General features: G+C 42.4%; 2 protein-coding genes across 2 annotated transcripts in view; both read right to left on the reverse strand.

Annotated features, from left to right (window-relative positions):
* Positions 1-19,391, reverse strand: part of LOC133107573 (uncharacterized) — a 41,847-nt gene that overhangs the window by 6,986 nt on the left and 15,470 nt on the right. The window contains exons 12-19 of the mRNA XM_061216566.1: positions 18,450-18,973; positions 11,852-11,886; positions 11,170-11,773; positions 10,157-10,252; positions 9,683-9,916; positions 9,361-9,520; positions 9,141-9,191; positions 7,896-8,419 (exon numbers count right to left, since the gene is read on the reverse strand). Of these exons, the coding sequence (XP_061072550.1) occupies positions 7,896-8,419; positions 9,141-9,191; positions 9,361-9,520; positions 9,683-9,916; positions 10,157-10,252; positions 11,170-11,773; positions 11,852-11,886; positions 18,450-18,973 (2,228 nt within the window). The remainder of the gene's footprint in view (positions 1-7,895; positions 8,420-9,140; positions 9,192-9,360; positions 9,521-9,682; positions 9,917-10,156; positions 10,253-11,169; positions 11,774-11,851; positions 11,887-18,449; positions 18,974-19,391) is intronic.
* On the reverse strand, positions 128-4,595 carry LOC133107285 (E3 ubiquitin-protein ligase TRIM47-like). The gene is made up of 6 exons (XM_061216258.1): positions 4,003-4,595; positions 2,999-3,094; positions 2,525-2,758; positions 1,951-2,110; positions 1,736-1,786; positions 128-1,143 (listed from the first exon to the last, which is right to left on the reverse strand). Exons 1-6 carry the CDS (start codon positions 4,591-4,593, stop codon positions 914-916), a joined length of 1,362 nt encoding a protein of 453 aa, XP_061072242.1. The 5' UTR covers positions 4,594-4,595; the 3' UTR covers positions 128-913.

Below are 19,391 nucleotides of genomic sequence, written 5' to 3' on the forward strand. Positions count from 1 at the left end.
GAGCATGTGCTTTTAGTAGAAGGCACACTCCCACATTGTGTGTGTGTAGCCTTTATATTTCAGTGATTATCAATCATTTTATCTTCACATGTCTGAGAACATAACCATCCATCGTAGAGCATGCCACTGATTGTAAGATTTTTATTTCAGAAATGAATGTAATGCACAACTGCACAGTTTGAGTTAAATAGAGTCAATCACATTTTAGTACAATCCTGATCAAAAAAGGAATGGTTATGTTGAAGCGGATTAAAAAACAGTTTTCAATTCAATGCAATGTTATGTATTGTACCCAACAATTCATCATTCCACAGCAAACATCACAGAAATAAAGCAAAACTCCAGTCAGTGCTATTCTAACTAATATCAAAGAAATTCACAGAAAAAAGAGGCAAAATTAATGGAATTAATCAATTCTTCATGTTACAAATTCAGGTCATGAAAACTACTAAGAATGTCTGCTTCTGTTTTTTACATTGTGAGAATTAATGTTTCTGAAATAATATAAGATCTTACATTTTATTTAGTTCATGAATTTGAATGATAAAATTACATTTCTGTTACATTTTTTTTTTGATTAGATGACTGCTGATTGAGAATTTTTCCCCCTCATGCCAGATTGTACAGTTTTACAAAGGATGCACAAGAAAAAACCAAAACCTAGGATAGAGGGGCTGAGTGAATGTGGTCTGGATGAGGTCTGCAGGAGGGTCATGGTGTCAGAGACACTGTAGAAGGACAGAGTTCCTGCCCTGTGATCCAGGTACACTCCGATTCTGGAGGAGGAGGGAGCAGGGATTTTAATTACCTTGTTATTGAGCCAGAAAGTGTACCTGGAGGGAGAGCAGGTCAGTCTCCAGGACAGGTCATTAAATCCCAGTGCACAGTCCACACCCTTTCCTTTCCTGCTGATCTATTTATATGACACAGCTCTACCAACCTGACCACTCCCACTCCACTCAGCCGCCCAATAACAGCATCCAGACACACCCTCTCTGCACAGCACTTGGGTTCTCCCCTCAAATCTCTCTGGATGATTAGGATATGACTGGATCTCGTTCACACGAGTCACCTCTCTGTTCGCCTCAGACAGATGCAGGCATTTATTCGCTGCGTTGGGGTCCAGTGTGAGCTGACAGGAATCTGATGGAGGAGACGGATAAGATTTAATATGAGGACCATCTAAGGTCTGGGTGTAATTCATTCTAAAACACTATACGATGTGATTTACGTTTTTTCATATGTTTGTTTGCATGCGTGTTTTTGACTGTTTCCATGGAAACAGACACAAAATCATTGAGTAGGAGACCGTAACAATATTTTTGTAATTTTCTATTTTTTTATTTATATTTTAGAGTAATATGAAAATACGATCTTTCTTTCTAAAGAGAATGTGTGCGTGTACATGTGTGTGTGTGTGTGTGTGTGTGTGTGCTTGCATGAGCATGTGTGTGTGTGTATGTGAATATCTGTGTGTGTATGTATGTGAGTATGTGTGTGCACGTGTGTGTGTGTGTGTTCATATGTGCGTGTGTGTGTGTGTGTGTGTGGGTCTCAGCTAAGAGTGAGCGTGTGTGCGTGTGTATTCATATGTGCTTGTGTGAGTGTGTGTGTGTGTGTGTCTGTGTGTGAGAGTGTGTGTGTGGGAGTATGTGTGTCAGTGAGTGAGTGAGTGAGTGTGTGTGTGTGTGTGTGTTTGTGTGTGAGTGTGTCTCAGCTGAAAGTGAGCACTCACACTGTAAGAAATCCTCTCTGGTCCTGGGCTCAACAGTATGGGCTTCTTTCACTGCAGAGACAGAGTGGGAGAAAAGCACAGAAATGAAGAATGATGAAGAGGATGGAGGATAATGTTTAGACTGAGATGGATTTCAAATATTACCGAGTGCTAACGGTGTAACTGACTGTTACTTTTGTGTGGAATACAAACTGGAAAAAAAGATGTTTAACAACCTGATTCAGAAATGTTGACCAGTTCCACCTTGCAGACGTCCTCAAGTCGATCTTTCAGTCCAGAGACAGATTTCCTCACAGCCTCAAAAGAGACGTGTGGACTGACAGTGATGCTGGGTAAGTCTCCAAGTTCAGGAGGAACACAGAGAGACTGACAGCTCTGTGGAATACATTACATTACATTACATTATTGGCATTTGGCAGACACGCTTATCCAGAGCGACATACAGTTGATTAGACTAAGCAGGAGACAATCCTCCCCTGCAGCAATGCAGGGTTAAGGGCCTTGCTCAAGGGCCCAACGGCTGTGCGGATCTTACTGTGGATTAGATTAGAATTAGATTAGAACCACCGACTTTGTGTATGCCAGTCATTTACCTTAACCACTACGCTACAGGCTGCTACAGGCCGCTACAGGAATAGACATACAGACAGACAGACATACACACAGAGAAAAGAGTTCATACAGATTCCTCTGTCGATGCCTGGAACAGATCTTTGTAAAGTAGGAACACACATCACCATGTGTGCACAGGGTACACAGTGCAAACTGTCAGAGAGCCAGTGATGGTACCTGGAGGAAATGGATGTGATCCTCTTTGTGTGACAGCTGCTCCAGCTCAGCGTCTCTCCTCCTCAGCTCAGCAATCTCCTGCTCCAGTCGCTCCAGGAGTCCTTCAGCCTGACTCACTTCAGCCTTCTCCTGATCTCTGATCAGCTCTTTCACCTCAGAGCACCTTCTCTCAATGGAGCGGATCATCTCAGTAAAGATCCTCTCGCTGTCCTCCACTGCTGTCTGTGCAGAGCGCTGTTAGGAGACAGAGAGAGAGGAGGGCTGTACATTTTAATTAGGCCTATCACTCAGCGCTTACTGATACCCAAGATAGCCTGTTTCCCACAGTGTGGCTCAGTGGGATTGAGCCCCACAGGGCTGGAAAGTGGCCCAACACTGGGCTCCTCACTGGCTGACTGGAGGAGAGCCCTGACTGAGCCCTGAAATGGCTCTTCCAGCAGCCAGCTGTTGTCTTCTCCTCTGGTCAGTACCCACCTTGAATGACTGCACAGCCTGTCTCAGATCCTGCAGCTCCTTCTCTTTCTCCTGGAGTCTCTGCTGGAATTGACTCTGTGTCGCCCCCAGCTGCTTCTGTGGATAGATTGATTTCCCACATCATTGTTTATTGCGTTCACAATAGTTAAATAATGGCATAATGTTTCAAACTAAAAACAAAAAATAGGCACTAAATACATGCAAGTATGTAGAAGAAGGTTTTCACGATAAAATAATAATGAAAGTGATTGAAAGCATAGTTTCAATATTTATGCGATCTTGAACGATACGCAGCATTATATTGCCACATGCAGGTCAGTGTGTAGAAGGGCTTATAGATAAAGCAACTGTGTGAAGTCGCGGCTCCAAACATGTTGATTCCCATTCAGGGAGAAAATAGTGGGCTGAGGGGTGTGAACAGAGCTGTCACAGAGAGCTGACTTGACTTAATTTCCTGCTTTATCATTGTGGACTTTGTTGAGGAAATGAGAACGAGGTAAAATATGTAAGATTCCTGAATCCAGCAGTTCTTACAGCTAAAATACTTTTGTTGAAGTGGTTGAATTGATATATGATACCTTTGTAAATAATTTTCACATTAAATCCACTAAATATATTTTACATTTATCGTGAAATCTTTTAACTGTTGATGCTTTTATGTTCAGTATTCAGAGTGCTGAAATTGAACATTAATTCATTGCGAGGCAGAGCAACCCTTTTCAATCAACCTCTATCAAAATGTACAACTAGATTCAAATAAGTTACAACTATTAAAATATGAATTGTAAGAGTATCCAGATACTTGCGGACTGCACTGTAACTGTACTGTATGTTAGATTTAACCAAATCTTATGAAACAGAACTTACAGGTAACATAATGTTTGAATAATGTGCACTTTGTTTTTGTTCAGTTACTTTTTAAAAGTAACTACAATCCCACTGTTCCCAATTTACTCAGTTCCTCTCCCATTATATCCAGCTGCCAAAAGATATCCAGTTCTTACCTGTTTCTCAGTCGTTTCTACTGCAGCTGAGACTGTATCATGGCCTCTGTGTTCGTCGAATACACACAGCAGACAGATGCACTGCTGATGGGTACGACAATAATTCTCCAACAGTTTTTTATGTTGAGGGCAAATACTGTTCTTCAGATGTCCAGTAGCATTGATGATATTATGTGTGTTTCCCGGGTTGAGTTCATTGTGAAGTTTGAGGTGAGTTTCACAGTAAGATGCCAGACAAACCAGACAGGACTTGACGGCTTTGCGCTTTCTCCCAGTGCAGACATTACACGCCACATCTCCAGGTACAGCGTAACAAAGAGCAGAAGGAGCAGCTTGGAGACCTGTCTTCTTCAGTTTCTCCACAACTTCAGCCAGCACAGTGTTTCTGCTCAGGACAGGCCTGGGAGTGAAGGTCGTTCTGCACTGGGGACAGCTGTAGACACCAGTATGATCATCTTGATCCCAGCAACCCTTAATACAGCCCCGACAGTAACTGTGTCCACAGGGAATAGTCACCGGATCTTTCAGCAAATCCAGACAGATCACACAGCTGAACTGTTCATGATCCAGTAAAATTCCACCTTCAGCCATTTCACTGCTCACACTAACTGACAGTTTAGTTTTGTTTCTCATAAATTGCGTCACAGAGAGAGTGGGAGTAACTTCCTGGTTCTGCTCATAGTTGCAGGAGGTGTGGGGCTGGACGGAGGCCAGGCTGAAGAGCAAGAGCAGAGTAGAGATTTACTCATAAATATCACACAAACACAGGCCTGCATGTGACAGGGTGATGAGTGTTTGGTCACTGACCAAGCAATGTATCCACAGCTGAGTTACATGGGCACATTTCAAGTCATAGTCCATGAAACTTTGTTCAGCATTTCGTCTAATGCAGGGATGGGCGAGGTGGCCCGTATCTGTTTCTGGATTATTAGACCAACTTCGGCTCCTCATTACTTAATTAGCCCAATAATTTACAGTTATGTGTAAAAGTCTTAGGCACCTATATAACATTCTGTACAGATAAGATTATTTAAAAAAGAATTCAATGAAAGGTCCTGAATGAACGTACTATACATTTTTCATTACTTTTTTATAATTTGGCAGAATTGTTATGAACTGAATGAAATCAATATTTTTTGTGACCACCCTTTGCCGTTAAAACTGCATCACTTCTCTGAGATATAGAACTGCAGGACAGCGTTGGCTAAGACAATCAGCAGGGAGGTTGTTCCAAGCATGTTGGAGAACTTGCCACAGTTCTTCTGCAGACTTTGGTTCTGACCTTGCTTATGATCTCAGACAGCCTTGATCAAGTTTTAATGTGAAACGTAGTAAATTGCTTACAGTAATATGCTATGAAATTAAATACAAAAATGCCTGTGTAGAATGAAATATTTTGGAAAATGAATATTTGGAAAACTCAAATGTGTTCTTTTTTACAAACACAAACAAAAAAATAAAATATAAAATTTACATAATAAGGTCTAGGGTGCCTAAGACTTCTGCACAGTACTGTAAGTTGGGGGGTCAGGAGTCACGCTAGCTTCCCCTGCTACCCCCCTCCACAGGGACCAGAATCAAGCCCCCACAAACCAGGACACAGGGATAAAGTAAGCTGAGTCTTTATCACAATTTTAAATAAAAACGGTTCATACAAGTAGACATTACCACACACTGCACCTCAACCCACTACCACACACTGCACCTCAACCCAATACCCCACACTGCACCTCAATCCACTACCACACTACCACACACTGCACTTCAACCCACTACCACACACTGTACCTCTACCCACTACCACACTACCACACACTGCACCTCAACCCAGTACCACACACTGCACCTCAACCCCCTACCCCACACTGCACCTCAACCCAATGCCCCACACTGCACCTCAACCCACTACCACACACTGCACCTCAACCCACTACCACACACTACACCTCAACCCACCACCACACACTGCACCTCAACCCACTACCACACACTGCACCTCAACCCACTACCACACACTACACCTCAACCCACTACCCCACACTGGTAAGTACCCCCCATGCTCCACACTCACTCCTCTCTGTGCTCACAATCAGACCCTCTCCTGAGCCTGCCCACACTCCACCACCCCAGGGGGATCAACGCACCAGGGAGAGAGGAGTCCACACACTCACACACGTGCACACAAACAAAAATATAAGGGTGGCAAACGTGTCAACATCCGAAAATGAAAAAGTAAACAGAAAGAAACCCCAGGCAGGGAACGCTGTGGGGTTCTGTATCCTCCGGTCAGGGGAACAGGGCCGCACTGTGGAGAGGAGAAGGCATAGCACCAATTACCCCAGTGTGGACTGGGCAGAACAGGACACACTCACGCTTGTGTTTGCCCAGCGGGGCTCGCCAGCTGCCTGCCATTTATAGCCACCTTTCACGACATAAACAGCAGCTGATTAATGTTTTTGTTTTGTAGCATTTTATTGTGGTCTAATTTACGAGTGAATTAATAAACGGATAGGGCGAATTAGCTGTTGAGCAAGTTGAGCCTGGCTAACTGGTCGTGTTACTACGTAAAAAAATCCTGCATACACACTGGCCCTCCAGACCTGCAGTTAATCCTACATTGTGCTCACAATTGTTAAATAATAGCAGCAGTAAATTGTTTGACCTGTAAGTAAGTTAGCAGAAGTCTATCACTGTAAAATTATTATGAAAGTGATAGAAACCCTAGTTTAAATCATTATTCTAAATACTGAACGATACACAGTCATATAATGCCACCTGCAGGTCAGTGTGTAGAAGCGCTTCTAGATACTGTGTGAAGTTGCGGCTCCAAACATGTTGATTCCCATTCAGGGAGAAAATAGGGAGCTGTGGGGTGTGAACAGAGCTGTCAGAAAGAGCTGACTTGCCTTAATTTCCAGTTTATCATTGTGGACTTTGTTGAGGAAATGAGAACTATGTAAAATATGTTATATTCCTGAATCCAGCAGTCCTAACAGCTACACACCCGCCCTCCAAGACTGGTGTTAAACCTGCATACACACCCGCCCTCCAGCACTGGAGTTAATCCTGCATACACACTGGCCCTCTAGGACTGGAGGTGTTCAGGACAACCCAACAACAACATCTAAAACACACCAACACTTCACCAATATCTCAAAAGGCGTGCTTGCAAGAAAAAGATTTGTCAGTTATTCAGAAGGACAAATCATACAAAAAGGACTGAAGTCAAAAACAACTGAGTGCATGGAGCATGTGCTTTTAGTAGAAGGCACACTCCCACATTGTTTGTGTGTTGCTCATGTAGCCTTTATATTTCAGTGATTATGAAACATTTTATCTTCACATGTCTGAGAACATAACCACCCATCTTAGAGCATGCCACAGGTTGTAAAACTTTTATTTCAGAAATTAATGTAACGCAGAACTGCACAGAGTTAAACAGAGTCTATCACATTTTTCTACAATCCTGAACAAAAAAGAAATGGTTATGTTGAAGAGGATTAAAAAACAGTTTTCAATTCAATGCAATGTTATGTATTGTACCCAACAATTCATCATTCCACAGCAAACATCACAGAAATAAAGCAAAACTCCAGTCAATGCTATTCTAACTAGTAACAAAGAAATTCACAGAAAAAAGAGACAAAATTAATGGAATTAATCAATTCTTCATGTTACAAATTCAGGTCATGAAAACTCCTAAGAATGTCTGCTTCTGTTTTTCACATTGTGATAAATAATTAATGTTTCTGAAAGAATATAAGATCTTACATTTTATTTAGTTCATGAATTTGAATGATAAAATTACATTTCTGTTACATTACTTTTGGTATTGGTATGCATTTCCCTTTTTGATTAGATGACTGCTGATTGAGAACTTTTCCCCCTCATGCCAGTTCACACAGTTTTACAGAGGATGCACGAGAAATCCAAAACCCAGGATAGAGGGGCTGAGTAAATGTGGTCTGGACTCTGTGAAGGAGGGTCATGGTGTCAGAGACACTGTAGAAGGACAGAGTTCCTGCCCTGTGATCCAGGTACACTCCGATTCTGGAGGAGGAGGGAGCAGGGATTTTAATGACCTCGTTATTGTGCCAGAAAGAATACGTGGAGGGAGAGCAGTCCAGTGTCCAGGACTTGTCATTACCTCCCAGTGTACAGTCCATACCCTTTCCCTTCCTGCTGATGTGTTTATATGACACTGCTATTGACACTGTATAACTCCCACTCCACTCAGCCTCCCAGTAACAGCATCCAGACACACCCTCTCTGCACAGCACTTGGGTTTTCCCCTCAAATCTCTCTGGATGATCAGGATATGACTGGATCTCTTTCATACGGGTCACCTCTCTTTTCCTCTCAGACAGACAAAGGTATTTATTTGCTGTGTTTGGGTCCAGTGTGAGCTGACAGGAATCTGATGGAGGAGACGGAGAAGATTTAATATGAGTTCATCAAAGGTCTGTGTTATTCATTCTACAACGCTATACAGCGTGATTTAAGTTTTTCCATATGTTTGTTTACATGCATGTTTTTGAATGTTTTCCGTGGAAACACAAAATTTCTATTTTTGTATTTTTATTTTGGAGTAATATTAGAATACAATCTTTCTTTTGAAAGAGAATGTGTGCATGTACATGTGTGCCTGTGTTTGCATGTGCATGCATGCGTGTGTGTGTGTGTGTGTGCTTGCATGAGCATGTCTGTGTGTGTGTGTGTATGTATGTATGCACTTGTGAGAATGTGTGTGTGTGAGAGCATATGTGTCTGTGTGTTCATATGTGCTTGTGTGAGCATATGTGTGTGTGAGTGTGTGTGTGTGTATCTTCATATGTGCTTGTGTGAGCGTATGTGTGTGTGTGTGAGTGTGAGTATGTGTGTGTCTGTGCATGTGACAGTGTGTGTGAGTATGCATGTGAATGTGTGTGTATGTGTGTGTGTTTGTGTGTGTGTGTGTGTGTGTGTGTGTGGGTGTGAGTATGTGTGTGTGAGTGTGTGTGTGTATGTGTGTCTGTGTGTGACTGTGTGTGTGTGTGTGTGTGTGTGTGTGTGTGTGTGTGTGTATATGTGTGTGTGTGTGTGTGTGTGTGTGTGTGTGTGTGTGTGAGTATGTGTCTCAGCTGAGAGTGAGCACTCACACTGTAAGAAATCTTCTCTGGTCCTGGGCTCAACAGTATGGGCTACTTTCACTGCAGAGACAGAGTGGGAGAAAAGCATAGAAATGAAGAATGATGAAGAGGATGGAGGATAATGTTCAGACTGAGATGGATTTCAAATATTACCGAGTGCGAACGGTGTAACTGACTGTTACTTTTGCGTGGAATACAAACTGGAAAAAAAGGATTTTTCTCCTTAAACCTGATTCAGAAATGTTGGCCAGTTCCACCTTGCAGACGTCCTCAAGTCGATCTTTCAGTCCAGAGACAGATTTCCTCACAGCCTCAAAAGAGACGTGTGGACTGACAGTGATGCTGGGTAAGTCTCCAAGTTCAGGAGGGACACAGAGAGGCTGACAGCTCTGTGGAATAGACATACAGACAGACATACAGACAGATAGAGAACAGAGTTCATACAGATTCCTCTGTCGATACCTGGAACAGATCTTTGTAAAGTAGGAACTCACATCACCATGTGTGCACAGGGTACACAGTGCAGACTGTTAGAGAGCCAGTGATGGTACCTGGAGGAAATGGATGTGATCCTCAGTGTGTGAAAGCTGCTCCAGCTCAGCGTCTCTCCTCCTCAGCTCAACAATCTCCTGCTCCAGTCGCTCCAAGAGTCCTTCAGCCCGACTCACTTCAGCCTTCTCCTGATCTCTGATCAGCTCTTTCACCTCAGAGCACCTTCTCTCAATGGAGCGGATCATCTCAGTAAAGATCCTCTCGCTGTCCTCCACTGCTGTCTGTGCAGAGCACTGTTTGGAGACACAGAGAGAGGAGGGCTGTACATTTTAATTAGGCCTATCACTCAGCTCTTAGTGGGTCCCCAGACAGCCTGTTTCCCACAGTGTGGCTCTGTGGGATTGAGCCCCACAGGGCTGGAAAGTGGCCCAACACTGGGCTCCTCACTGGCTGACTGGAGGAGAGCCCTGACTGAGATCTGAAATGGCTCTTCCAGCAGCCAGCTGTTTTCTTCTCCTCTGGTCAGTACCCACCTTGAGTGACTGCACAGCCTGTCTCAGATCCTGCAGCTCCTTCTCTCTCTCCTGGAGTCTCTGCTGGAACTGACTCTGTGTCGCCCCCAGCTGCTTCTGTGGATAGATTGATTTCCCACATCATTGTATATTGCGTTCACAATAGTTAAATAATGGCATCATGTTTAAAACAAAAAACTAAAAATAGGCACTAAATTGTTTGACATGCAAGTAAGGGAGAATAAGTTCTTCACTGTAAAATAATGATGAAAGTGATTGAAAGCATAGCTTAAATATTTATGCAATCTTGAATGATTAGTAATATAATGCCACCTGCAGGTCAGTGTGTAGAAGGGCTTATAGATAAAGCAACTGTGTGAAGTCGTGGCTCGTCGTTGAGTCGTTGATTCCCATTCAGGTAGAAAATAGGGGGCTGAAGGGTGTGAACAGAGCTGTCAGAGAGAGCTGACTTGTATTCATTTCCTGAGTTATCATTGTGGACTTTGTTGAGGAAATGAGAACTATATAAAATATGTAAGATTCCTGAATCCAGCAGTTCTAACAGCTAAAATACCTTTGTTTAAGTGGTTGAATGATATATGATACCTTTGAAAATAATTATCACATTAAATCCACTTAATATATTTTACATTTATTGTGAAATCTTTTAACTGTTGATGCTTTTATGTTCAGTATTCCGAGTGCTGAAGTTGAACTTTAATTCATTGCTAGGCAGAGCAACCCTTTTCAATCAACCTCTAACAAAATGTACAACGAGATTCAAATAAGTTACAACTATTAAAATATGAATTGTACGAGTGCCCAGATACTTGTGGACTGCACTGTATGTACTATATCTCATGAAACAGAATTTGCAGGTAACATAATGTTTGAATTATGTGCACTTTTTACATGATATAAATGTTACTTCAGGAACCTTTTAAAAGTAACAACAGTCCCACTGTTCCCAATTAACTCAGTTACTCTCCAATTATATCCAGTATCAGAGCTGCCATAAGAGATCCAGTTCTTACCTGCTTCTCAGTCCTTTCTACTTCAGCTGAGACTGTATCATGGCCTCTGTGTTCATCGATCACACACAGCAGACAGATGCACTGCTGATCGGTACGACAGTAAATCTCCAACAGTTTTTTATGTTGAGGGCAAATATTGTCCTGCAGATGTCCAGTAGCATTGCTGATATTATGTGTGTTTCCCGGGTTGAGCTCATTGTGAAGTTTGAGGTGAGTTTCACAGTAAGAGGCCAGACACTGCAGACAGGACTTGACGGCTTTGCGCTTTCTCCCAGTGCAGACATCACACGCCACGTCTCCAGGTCCAGCATAACAGAGAGCAGAAGGAGCAGCTTGGAGACCTGTCTTCTTCAGTTTCTCCACGACGTCAGCCAGCATCGTGTTTCTGCCCAGGACAGGCCTGGGAGTGAAGGTTGTTCTGCACTGGGGACAGCTGTAGACACAAGTATGATCATCTTGATTCCAGCAGCCCTTAATACAGCCCCTACAGTAACTGTGTCCACAGGGAATAGTCACTGGATCTTCCAGCAAATCCAGACAGATCGCACAGCTGAACTGGTCCTGATCCAGTAAAATTCCACCTTCAGCCATTTCACGGCTCACACTGACAGAGACAGTTTAGTTTCGTTTCTCATGAATTGCGTAACAGAGAGAGTGGGAGTAACTTCCTGGTTCTGCTCACAGTTGCAGCAGGTGTGGAGCTAGACGGAGGCCAGGCTGTAGAGCAAGAGCAGAGTAGAGATTTACTCATAAATATCACACAAACACAGGCCTGGATGTGACAGGGTGATGAGTGTTTGGTCACTGACCAAGCAATGTATCCACAGCGGAGTTCTATGGGCATTTTTCAAGTCATAGTCCATGAAACGTTGGGATGGGCGAGGTGGCCCGTATCTGTTTCTGGATTTTAGACCAACTTTGGCTCCTCATTACTTATTTAGTCCAATAATTTACAGTACTGTGCAAAAGTTTTTGGCACCTATATAACATTCTGTACAGATCAGATTATATAAAAAAAAGAATTCAATGAAAGGTACTAAATGAACGTACTATACATTTTTCATTACATTTTTATAATTTGGCAGAATAGTTAAAAACTGAATGAAATCAATATTTTCTGTGACCACCCTTCGCCGTTAAAACTGCATCACTTCTCTGAGATATAGAACTGCAGGACAGCATTGGCAAACACAATCAGCAGGGAGGTTGTTCCAAGCACGTTGGAGAACTTGCCACAGTTCTTCTGCAGACTTTTGTTCTGACCTTGTTTCTGATCTCAGACAGCCTTGATCAAGTTTTAATGGAAAAAGTAGTAAATTGCTTCCAGTAATATGCTACTTTAAAAAATTAAATACAAAAATGTCTCTGTAGAAATAAATATTTAGCAAAATTAATATTTGGAAAACTGAAATGTGTTCTTTTATACCAAAAAAATATATACATGTAAAAAAATATGTAATAAAGTCTAGGGTGCCTAAGACTTCTGGAGTCATGCTAGCTTCCCCTGCTATCCCCCTCCACAGGGACCAGAATCAAGACCCCACAAACAACCAGGACACAGGGATAAAGTAAGCTGAGTCTTTATCACAATTTTAAATAAAAACAGTTCATACATGCACACATTACCACACACTGCACCTCAACCCACTACCACACACAGCACCCCAACCCACTACCACACACTACACCTCAATCCACTGCCACACACTATACCTCAACCCACTACCACACACTGCACCTCAACCCACCACCACACACTGCACCTCAACCCACCACCACACACTGCACCTGAACACACTACCACACACTGCACCTCAACACACTACCACACACTGCGCCTCAACCCACTACCACACTACCACACACTGCACCTCAACCCACTACCACACACTGGTCAGTACCCCCCGTGCTCCACACTCACTCCTCTCTGTCCTCACAATCAGACCCTCTCCTGAGCCTGCCCACACTCCACCACCCCAGGGGGATCAACGCACCGGGGAGAGGGGAGTCCACACAATCACACACTGCACACAAGCAAAAATATAAGGGTGGCACACGAGTCCATGTCCCAAAATGAAAAACAAAACAGAAAGAAACCCCAGGCAACTGCAACTGTGTGAAGTCGCGGCTCCAAACATGTTGATTCCCATTCAGGGAGAAAATAGGGGGCTGAGGGGTGTGAACAGAGCTGTCAGAGAGAGCTGACGACTTAATTTCCAGTTTATCATTGTCGACTTTGTTGAGGAAATAAGAACTCTGTAAAATATGTTATTTTCCCGAATCCAGCTGTCCTAACAGCTATGTTCAACTTCAGCACTCTGAATACTGAACACAAATACATGAACAGTTACAGTTTTTTACAATCGTTTTCACACTTGTCTCAATACCATGTCCACTTTTTCAAAACACTTAACACATTCACCATATCATTAGACTATGTGAACTAAACTGTGGATATTTTTGCCTTGCTTTCATACTAAAGGCATTCAATCACCACTTCTTCCAAAATTCATGAATACCTCTCTCAGTCAGTGTTCACTACCAGCAAATGTTTGTACAAATACAGCAACTTTTGCAGACATTTAGATACTCTGTTCAAAACAGTTAACTTTCAGTTCAAAACCCAATAAAATTCTGAAAAATTCTGAAAAATGAAACTATATGCTTGAAATACATAAGAAAGCATACTGATTTGAGCAGAAAGTTTATTCAGTTTATTAAATTTTTTTGTTTGCAGCCTTGTTACCATCTATACAAAAGTGATCATACTTGCATTGAAATGTGCATGTATACAGGGAAAATATAGATGTAGTTGTCACTGAAGAGATTTTTCTACTATTACTGCTGTATATGTACTGTTGAAACATCTGGCTGTCATTTCAGTGAACAACCTCCCAAGGTGTTTGTTGTTTGTGCCCTGTTACCACATATACAAAAGGGGCCACCTTTGGATTGGCATTTGCATTCTTTAGCCTTGGTGGGGAAAATGGATGCAGCCAGAGGCAGAGGAAGAAGACGTCGCGGAAGAGCATCAACCTGTAAGCCAGTCATGAGTAACATTTGGTCTCATGCGCTGGTCAGCTTGCTGACTTCCCTCTCCTGGAGCATACATTGTTAGCCCCCACCGTTGGCACACATGCCTGTGGGGGAGAGCTAGAGAAGGATTCTTAGAGGCACCTTCTTAGGCCCTGGGGGCCCCCCTTTTCTCACATTCCTACAGGATTTGAGTACAGGAGTACTGGATATGGTATAAAGATGTTTCATGATAATCCCAGGTCAGAATATAGTGATGTTTGGTGTTATTCTGATTGGTTCAGTGCGACTGGTGTAATGGTCTAGTTTTTGTAACAGTCTACCTTTGATATCACAACCATTCAGGAAAACTGGGCAAAAGCTGTCTCTGTAGAAGCCATGTGTTTTAGCCCCCTGCCGGGTGGGCCTGGCTGTAAATTATAGATGGGTGACTCACTTTTAGGGTCAAGGCCTGGAGATAAGGAGAAGAAACCAAACAGTCTGGGATGTCTCCTTTCCTTTCATTCACCCAAATCAGGTTTATCCAAAAGGTATATTACCATGAGAGGCACAAAGACATATTTACAGCATAATGCAGTTATCATGAAAACTCCCAACTACAGCATTCATAGATATGATGGGGCGGCCTGTAGCATGGTGGTTAAGGTCAGGAAGGGCTGCCATGTGTGAGGGGCCTGAGAGCTGGGGTTTCAATGTTGTTTAGACTACCTGTTGGGGAGTTAAGATGTATGAGTGGTCCAAGGCCAGTTGGGTCATGGGAAAAGAATCCTCCCGAACATTGGTGACCTCCCTGTGACCCCATACCTGGTCACTTCCAAGGGGGAAGACTCCGGACAATGCCACAGTGCCCTCGTTTGGGCACTGCTGTCATTACACCGGTGACTGCTCTCTTAGATTAAATATTCAAAACTGCTATTAAGATAGTAAATAGACCTGGTAACACCTTGAAAACATTGCCCATGTGATCCTTGTATTATTGCATTAAGTCTTATGTAATGGTAACAGGAATTGCATGTAAAATGGATAATCAGGAGGGAAGTTTCATGATAACTGCAACATAATAAAACATAAGGGTAATCTGTTTGGTATGGATGTGATCTGATAAAATCAAGGAATCGGATGAGATACATTTCATACCAAATGGAATTTAACAAACTATAGTTTCAGTATCCCAAGGGAAAACCTACACGTCCTCTCCTGGTAATGGGGGTCTAAATTCCAGATTTGACCACCCCTCCGGGTTGATTTATGGCACTGCCGCCTGGTTCCAAACGTATGATTTGGCATAAAAGCAAGGGAGACAGACCAATCTGGGAAGATCGTATTCGACTTCCCACACAACATGTCTTGTGTATGTATGTATGTATGTATGTAAGTATCAGGAAGATCGTATTCGACTTTCCATACGGCATATTCTATACTCTGTGTTTGTGTGTAGTCCAAGCAGGCTAGGTATGATTATTTACTCTATCTCTATTCTTAATTTGTGTATTTTATACTTGATTGTGATATTCTAAAGCTAATAACCTACCTGTCTGCGAATAAACTATTTTGTTTGTAACTTGCGTGATCTCCATGACTCTAATTCATCTTGTACCTTTTCAGCCTAAATTACAACTGAAATACTCAGGGGGAAATGGTGGCCAAAAGACCGACCGATCGGCGGGGCGGTACACCTGTGATAGTTCTAAGTTGTGAGGCCAGCAATTTCTGTCCCTTAAAGGGTCGGGCGACGCAAGGCTCTTGTAATCTGGTGCGAAGGGAACCCATGGGCGTTACGGCTGGTTCCTGCCAAATTAGCTCTAAGGAGCCCAGACAATGCTACGCCGACCTGGGCTCGCAAATATCATGGCAGGTTTGCATGTATTGTGTTGATTGGACCCTCAGCCTCTGAGTTCTCCACCGAACTGAGATTTCAGCAGTAATGCTAATCCCGGGAGCATCTATTGAGTAATGGTGGCGCAGGTACAAGTCGAATGTAATAACTCCCGAGGTCCGCGTAAATTGCAAACCCAAATTTCTAAATAATATTTTTAATGGAGTCAGATAAACGAGTAAAACTATAGTAACCACTAAGCGTACAATACGACCCCGTTTGAGAACGGAGAATATTAAGAATTGTACTGATCCGTTTCTGGCCAGCTATAAGCGGGATATGGGGCAGGTCAATCCATATCCGACCCATGGCAACGGACCCAGTATATTCTTAAATATAATTGTGCTCTGTTCTTGTACGAAGGATAATAATTAACCCAACTAATGTTCTCCCAGCAACGCCAGAAGGACAATCACGCAAAACCCCCTTCGGCCCCCGCTAAATTCCGTCATTGGGTTAGCTGTGGGGTTTTACAAACCAAACCAAGTTCAATTGATGTGTATATTACAGCAGTACTGTGATTTCAGAAGTCTCCAGAAAAAGCAGATGTATCAGTGCACATTTGTCTTTGACTCACTACAGGACCCAGCGGTTACCTCACACAGTCACACAGGGGGGAAGCGGAAGAATGTTTACGCCTCAACAGGAGGATACAATAGTTGGGATGGTCATTGTCAATAACAGCATCAGGCTAAGAGAAATATGCAACAACATAATCGCAGACAACAACATATTTCCAAACATTGACACTACAACCATTCAGGATGAAACAGTTGTACACTGTCCCCTTTGACAGGAACTCTGAGGATGTCAAGGAGCTCAGATACCAATATGAAGTTTATGAAGGTATATGTGAAGGTTGGACATGGTATTGAGACAAGGAACAATATGAAGTTTATGAAGGTATATGTGAAGGTTTACATTTACATTTTACATTTACATTTTAGTCATTTGGAAGACGCTTTTAATCCAAAGCGACTTACAAGTGCATAGGTTCTACCACAAGTCAAAGCATCAAATCCAGAACTAGGAAAATACACCTGGACTGCTGTTCTAAACATATAGTCGTCATCATAAGTGCAATTTATTTATTTATTATTTTTATTTTATTTTTTTGGGGGGGGGGGGGGGCGGGGGGTTAGACAGGGATAGGGGTATCAGAAGGGGGGGGCGGGGTAAATCAGGAGGGAGGACTAAGGTAGAGTTTGAAGAGGTGTGTTTTGAGTCTGCGTCGAAATAGGGGGAGGGATTCTGCTGTCCTGACAGTGGTAGGCAAGTCATTCCACCACTGAGGAACCAGAACGGAAAACAAGGTTTAGGACCACCACCCACATGAACAGATGTCACTTCTAGATGCAATGGCTGCTGGGTGTATGGACATAACAGTGGAACACTGTAATATACACATCAAGAAAAAGATTTGTCAGTTATTCAGGAGGACAAATCATACAAAAAGGACTGAAGTCAAAAACAACTGAGAGCATGGAGCATGTGCTTTTAGTAGAAGGCACACTCCCGCATTGTGTGTGTGTTGCTCATGTAGCCTTTATATTTCAGGGATTATCAATAATTTCATCTTCACATGTCTGAGAACATAACCATCCATCGTAGAGCATGCCACTGATTGCAAGATTTTTATTTCATAAATGAATGTAATGCACAACTGCACAGTTTGAGTTAAAAAGAGTCAATCACATTTTAGTACAATCCTGATCAAAAAGGAAATAGTTATGTTGAAGCGGATTAAAAAACAGTTTTCACTTCAGTGCAATGTTATGTTCTGTACCTAAAAATGCATCATTCCACAGCAAACGGTGGCCTGTAAGCGTAGTGGTTAAGGTGCATGACTGGGACAGGCAAGGTTGGTGGTTCGAATCCCAGTGTAGCCACAATAAGATCCGCACAGCCGTTGGGCCCTTGAGCAAGGCCCTTAACCCTGCATTGCTCCAGGGGAGGATTGTCTCCTGCATAGTCTAGTCAACTGTACGTCGCTTTGCATAAGAGTGTCTGCGAAATGCGAATAATATAATGTAATGTAATGCAAACATCAAAGAAATAAAGCAAAACTCCAGTCAGTGCTATTCTAACTATCATCAAAGAAATTCACAGAAAAAAGAGACAAAATTAATGGAATTAATCAATTATTCATGTCACAAATTCAGGTCATGAAAACTCCTAAGAATGTCTGCTTCTGTTTTTAACATTGTGATAAAGAATTAATGTTTCTGAAAGAATATAAGATCTTACATTTTATTTAGTTCATGAATTTGAATGATAAAATTACATTTCTGTTACATTATTTTTATGGTATTGGTATGAATTTCCCTTTTTGATTTGATGACTGCTGAATATGAATTTCTCCCCCTCATACCAGATCACACAGTTTTACAGAGGATCCACAAGAAAACCAAAACCCAGGATAGAGGGGCTGAGTGAATGTGGTCTGGACTCTGTGCAGGAGGGTCATGGTGTCAGAGACACTGTAGAAGGACAGAGTTCCTGCCCTGTGATCCAGGTACACTCCAATTCTGGAGGAGGGTGGAAAAGGGATTTCAGTGTCCTTTTTATTGTGCCAGAAAGAGTATCTGGAGGGAGAGCAGGCCAGTCTCCAGGACTTGTCATTAAATCCCAGTGCACAGTCCAGACCATTTCCTTTCCTGCTGATCTGTTTATATGACACTGCTATACCAACCTGACCACTCCCACTCCACTCAGCCTCCCAGTAACAGCATCCAGACACACCCTCTCTGCACAGCACTTGGGCTTTTCCCTCAAATCTCTCTGGATGATTAGGATATGACTGGATCCCATTCACATAGGTCACCTCTCTGTTCCCCTCAGACAGATGGAGGCATTTATTCACTGTGTTGGGGTCCAATGTGAGCTGACAGGAATCTGATGGAGGAGACGGTTAAGATTTAATATGAGGACAAGTCCATCTAATGTCTGGGTGTAATTCATTCTACAACATTATACGACGTGATTTAAATTTTTACGTACATTTGTTTGCATGTGTATTTTTGAATGTTTCCATAGAAACAGAAACAAAATGATTGAGTAGGAGACCTCAACAATATTTTTGTAATTTTTGTAATTTTCTATTTTTGTATTAATATTTTAGAGTAATATGAAAATACAATCTTTCTTTCTAAAGAGAATGTGTGCGTGTACATGTGTGTCTGTGTGTGTATGTGTGAGTGTGTGCTTGCATGAGCATGTGTGTGTGTGTACGTGTGCACGTGTGAGTACAGGTGAAACATAAAAAAATTAGAATATCGTGCAAAAGTTCATTTATTTCAATAACTCAACTTTA

The sequence above is a fragment of the Conger conger genome, chromosome 13, assembly GCF_963514075.1.
Source record: "Conger conger chromosome 13, fConCon1.1, whole genome shotgun sequence".
Classification (NCBI taxonomy): Eukaryota; Metazoa; Chordata; class Actinopteri; order Anguilliformes; family Congridae; genus Conger; species Conger conger.

What these genes read in the sequence shown, in the direction of transcription:
- LOC133107285 (XM_061216258.1), bottom strand. Translation starts at nt 4,593, where the DNA reads ATGGCTGAAGGTGGAATTTTACTGGATCATGAACAGTTCAGCTGTGTG. An exon ending in TAGAAACGACTGAGAAACAG is followed by an intron (nt 3,095 to 4,002) that starts GTAAGAACTGGA and finishes ATCTATCCACAG; the next exon opens with AAGCAGCTGGGGGCGACACA. An exon ending in ATCACATCCATTTCCTCCAG is followed by an intron (nt 2,111 to 2,524) that starts GTACCATCACTG and finishes TGTATTCCACAG; the next exon opens with AGCTGTCAGTCTCTCTGTGT.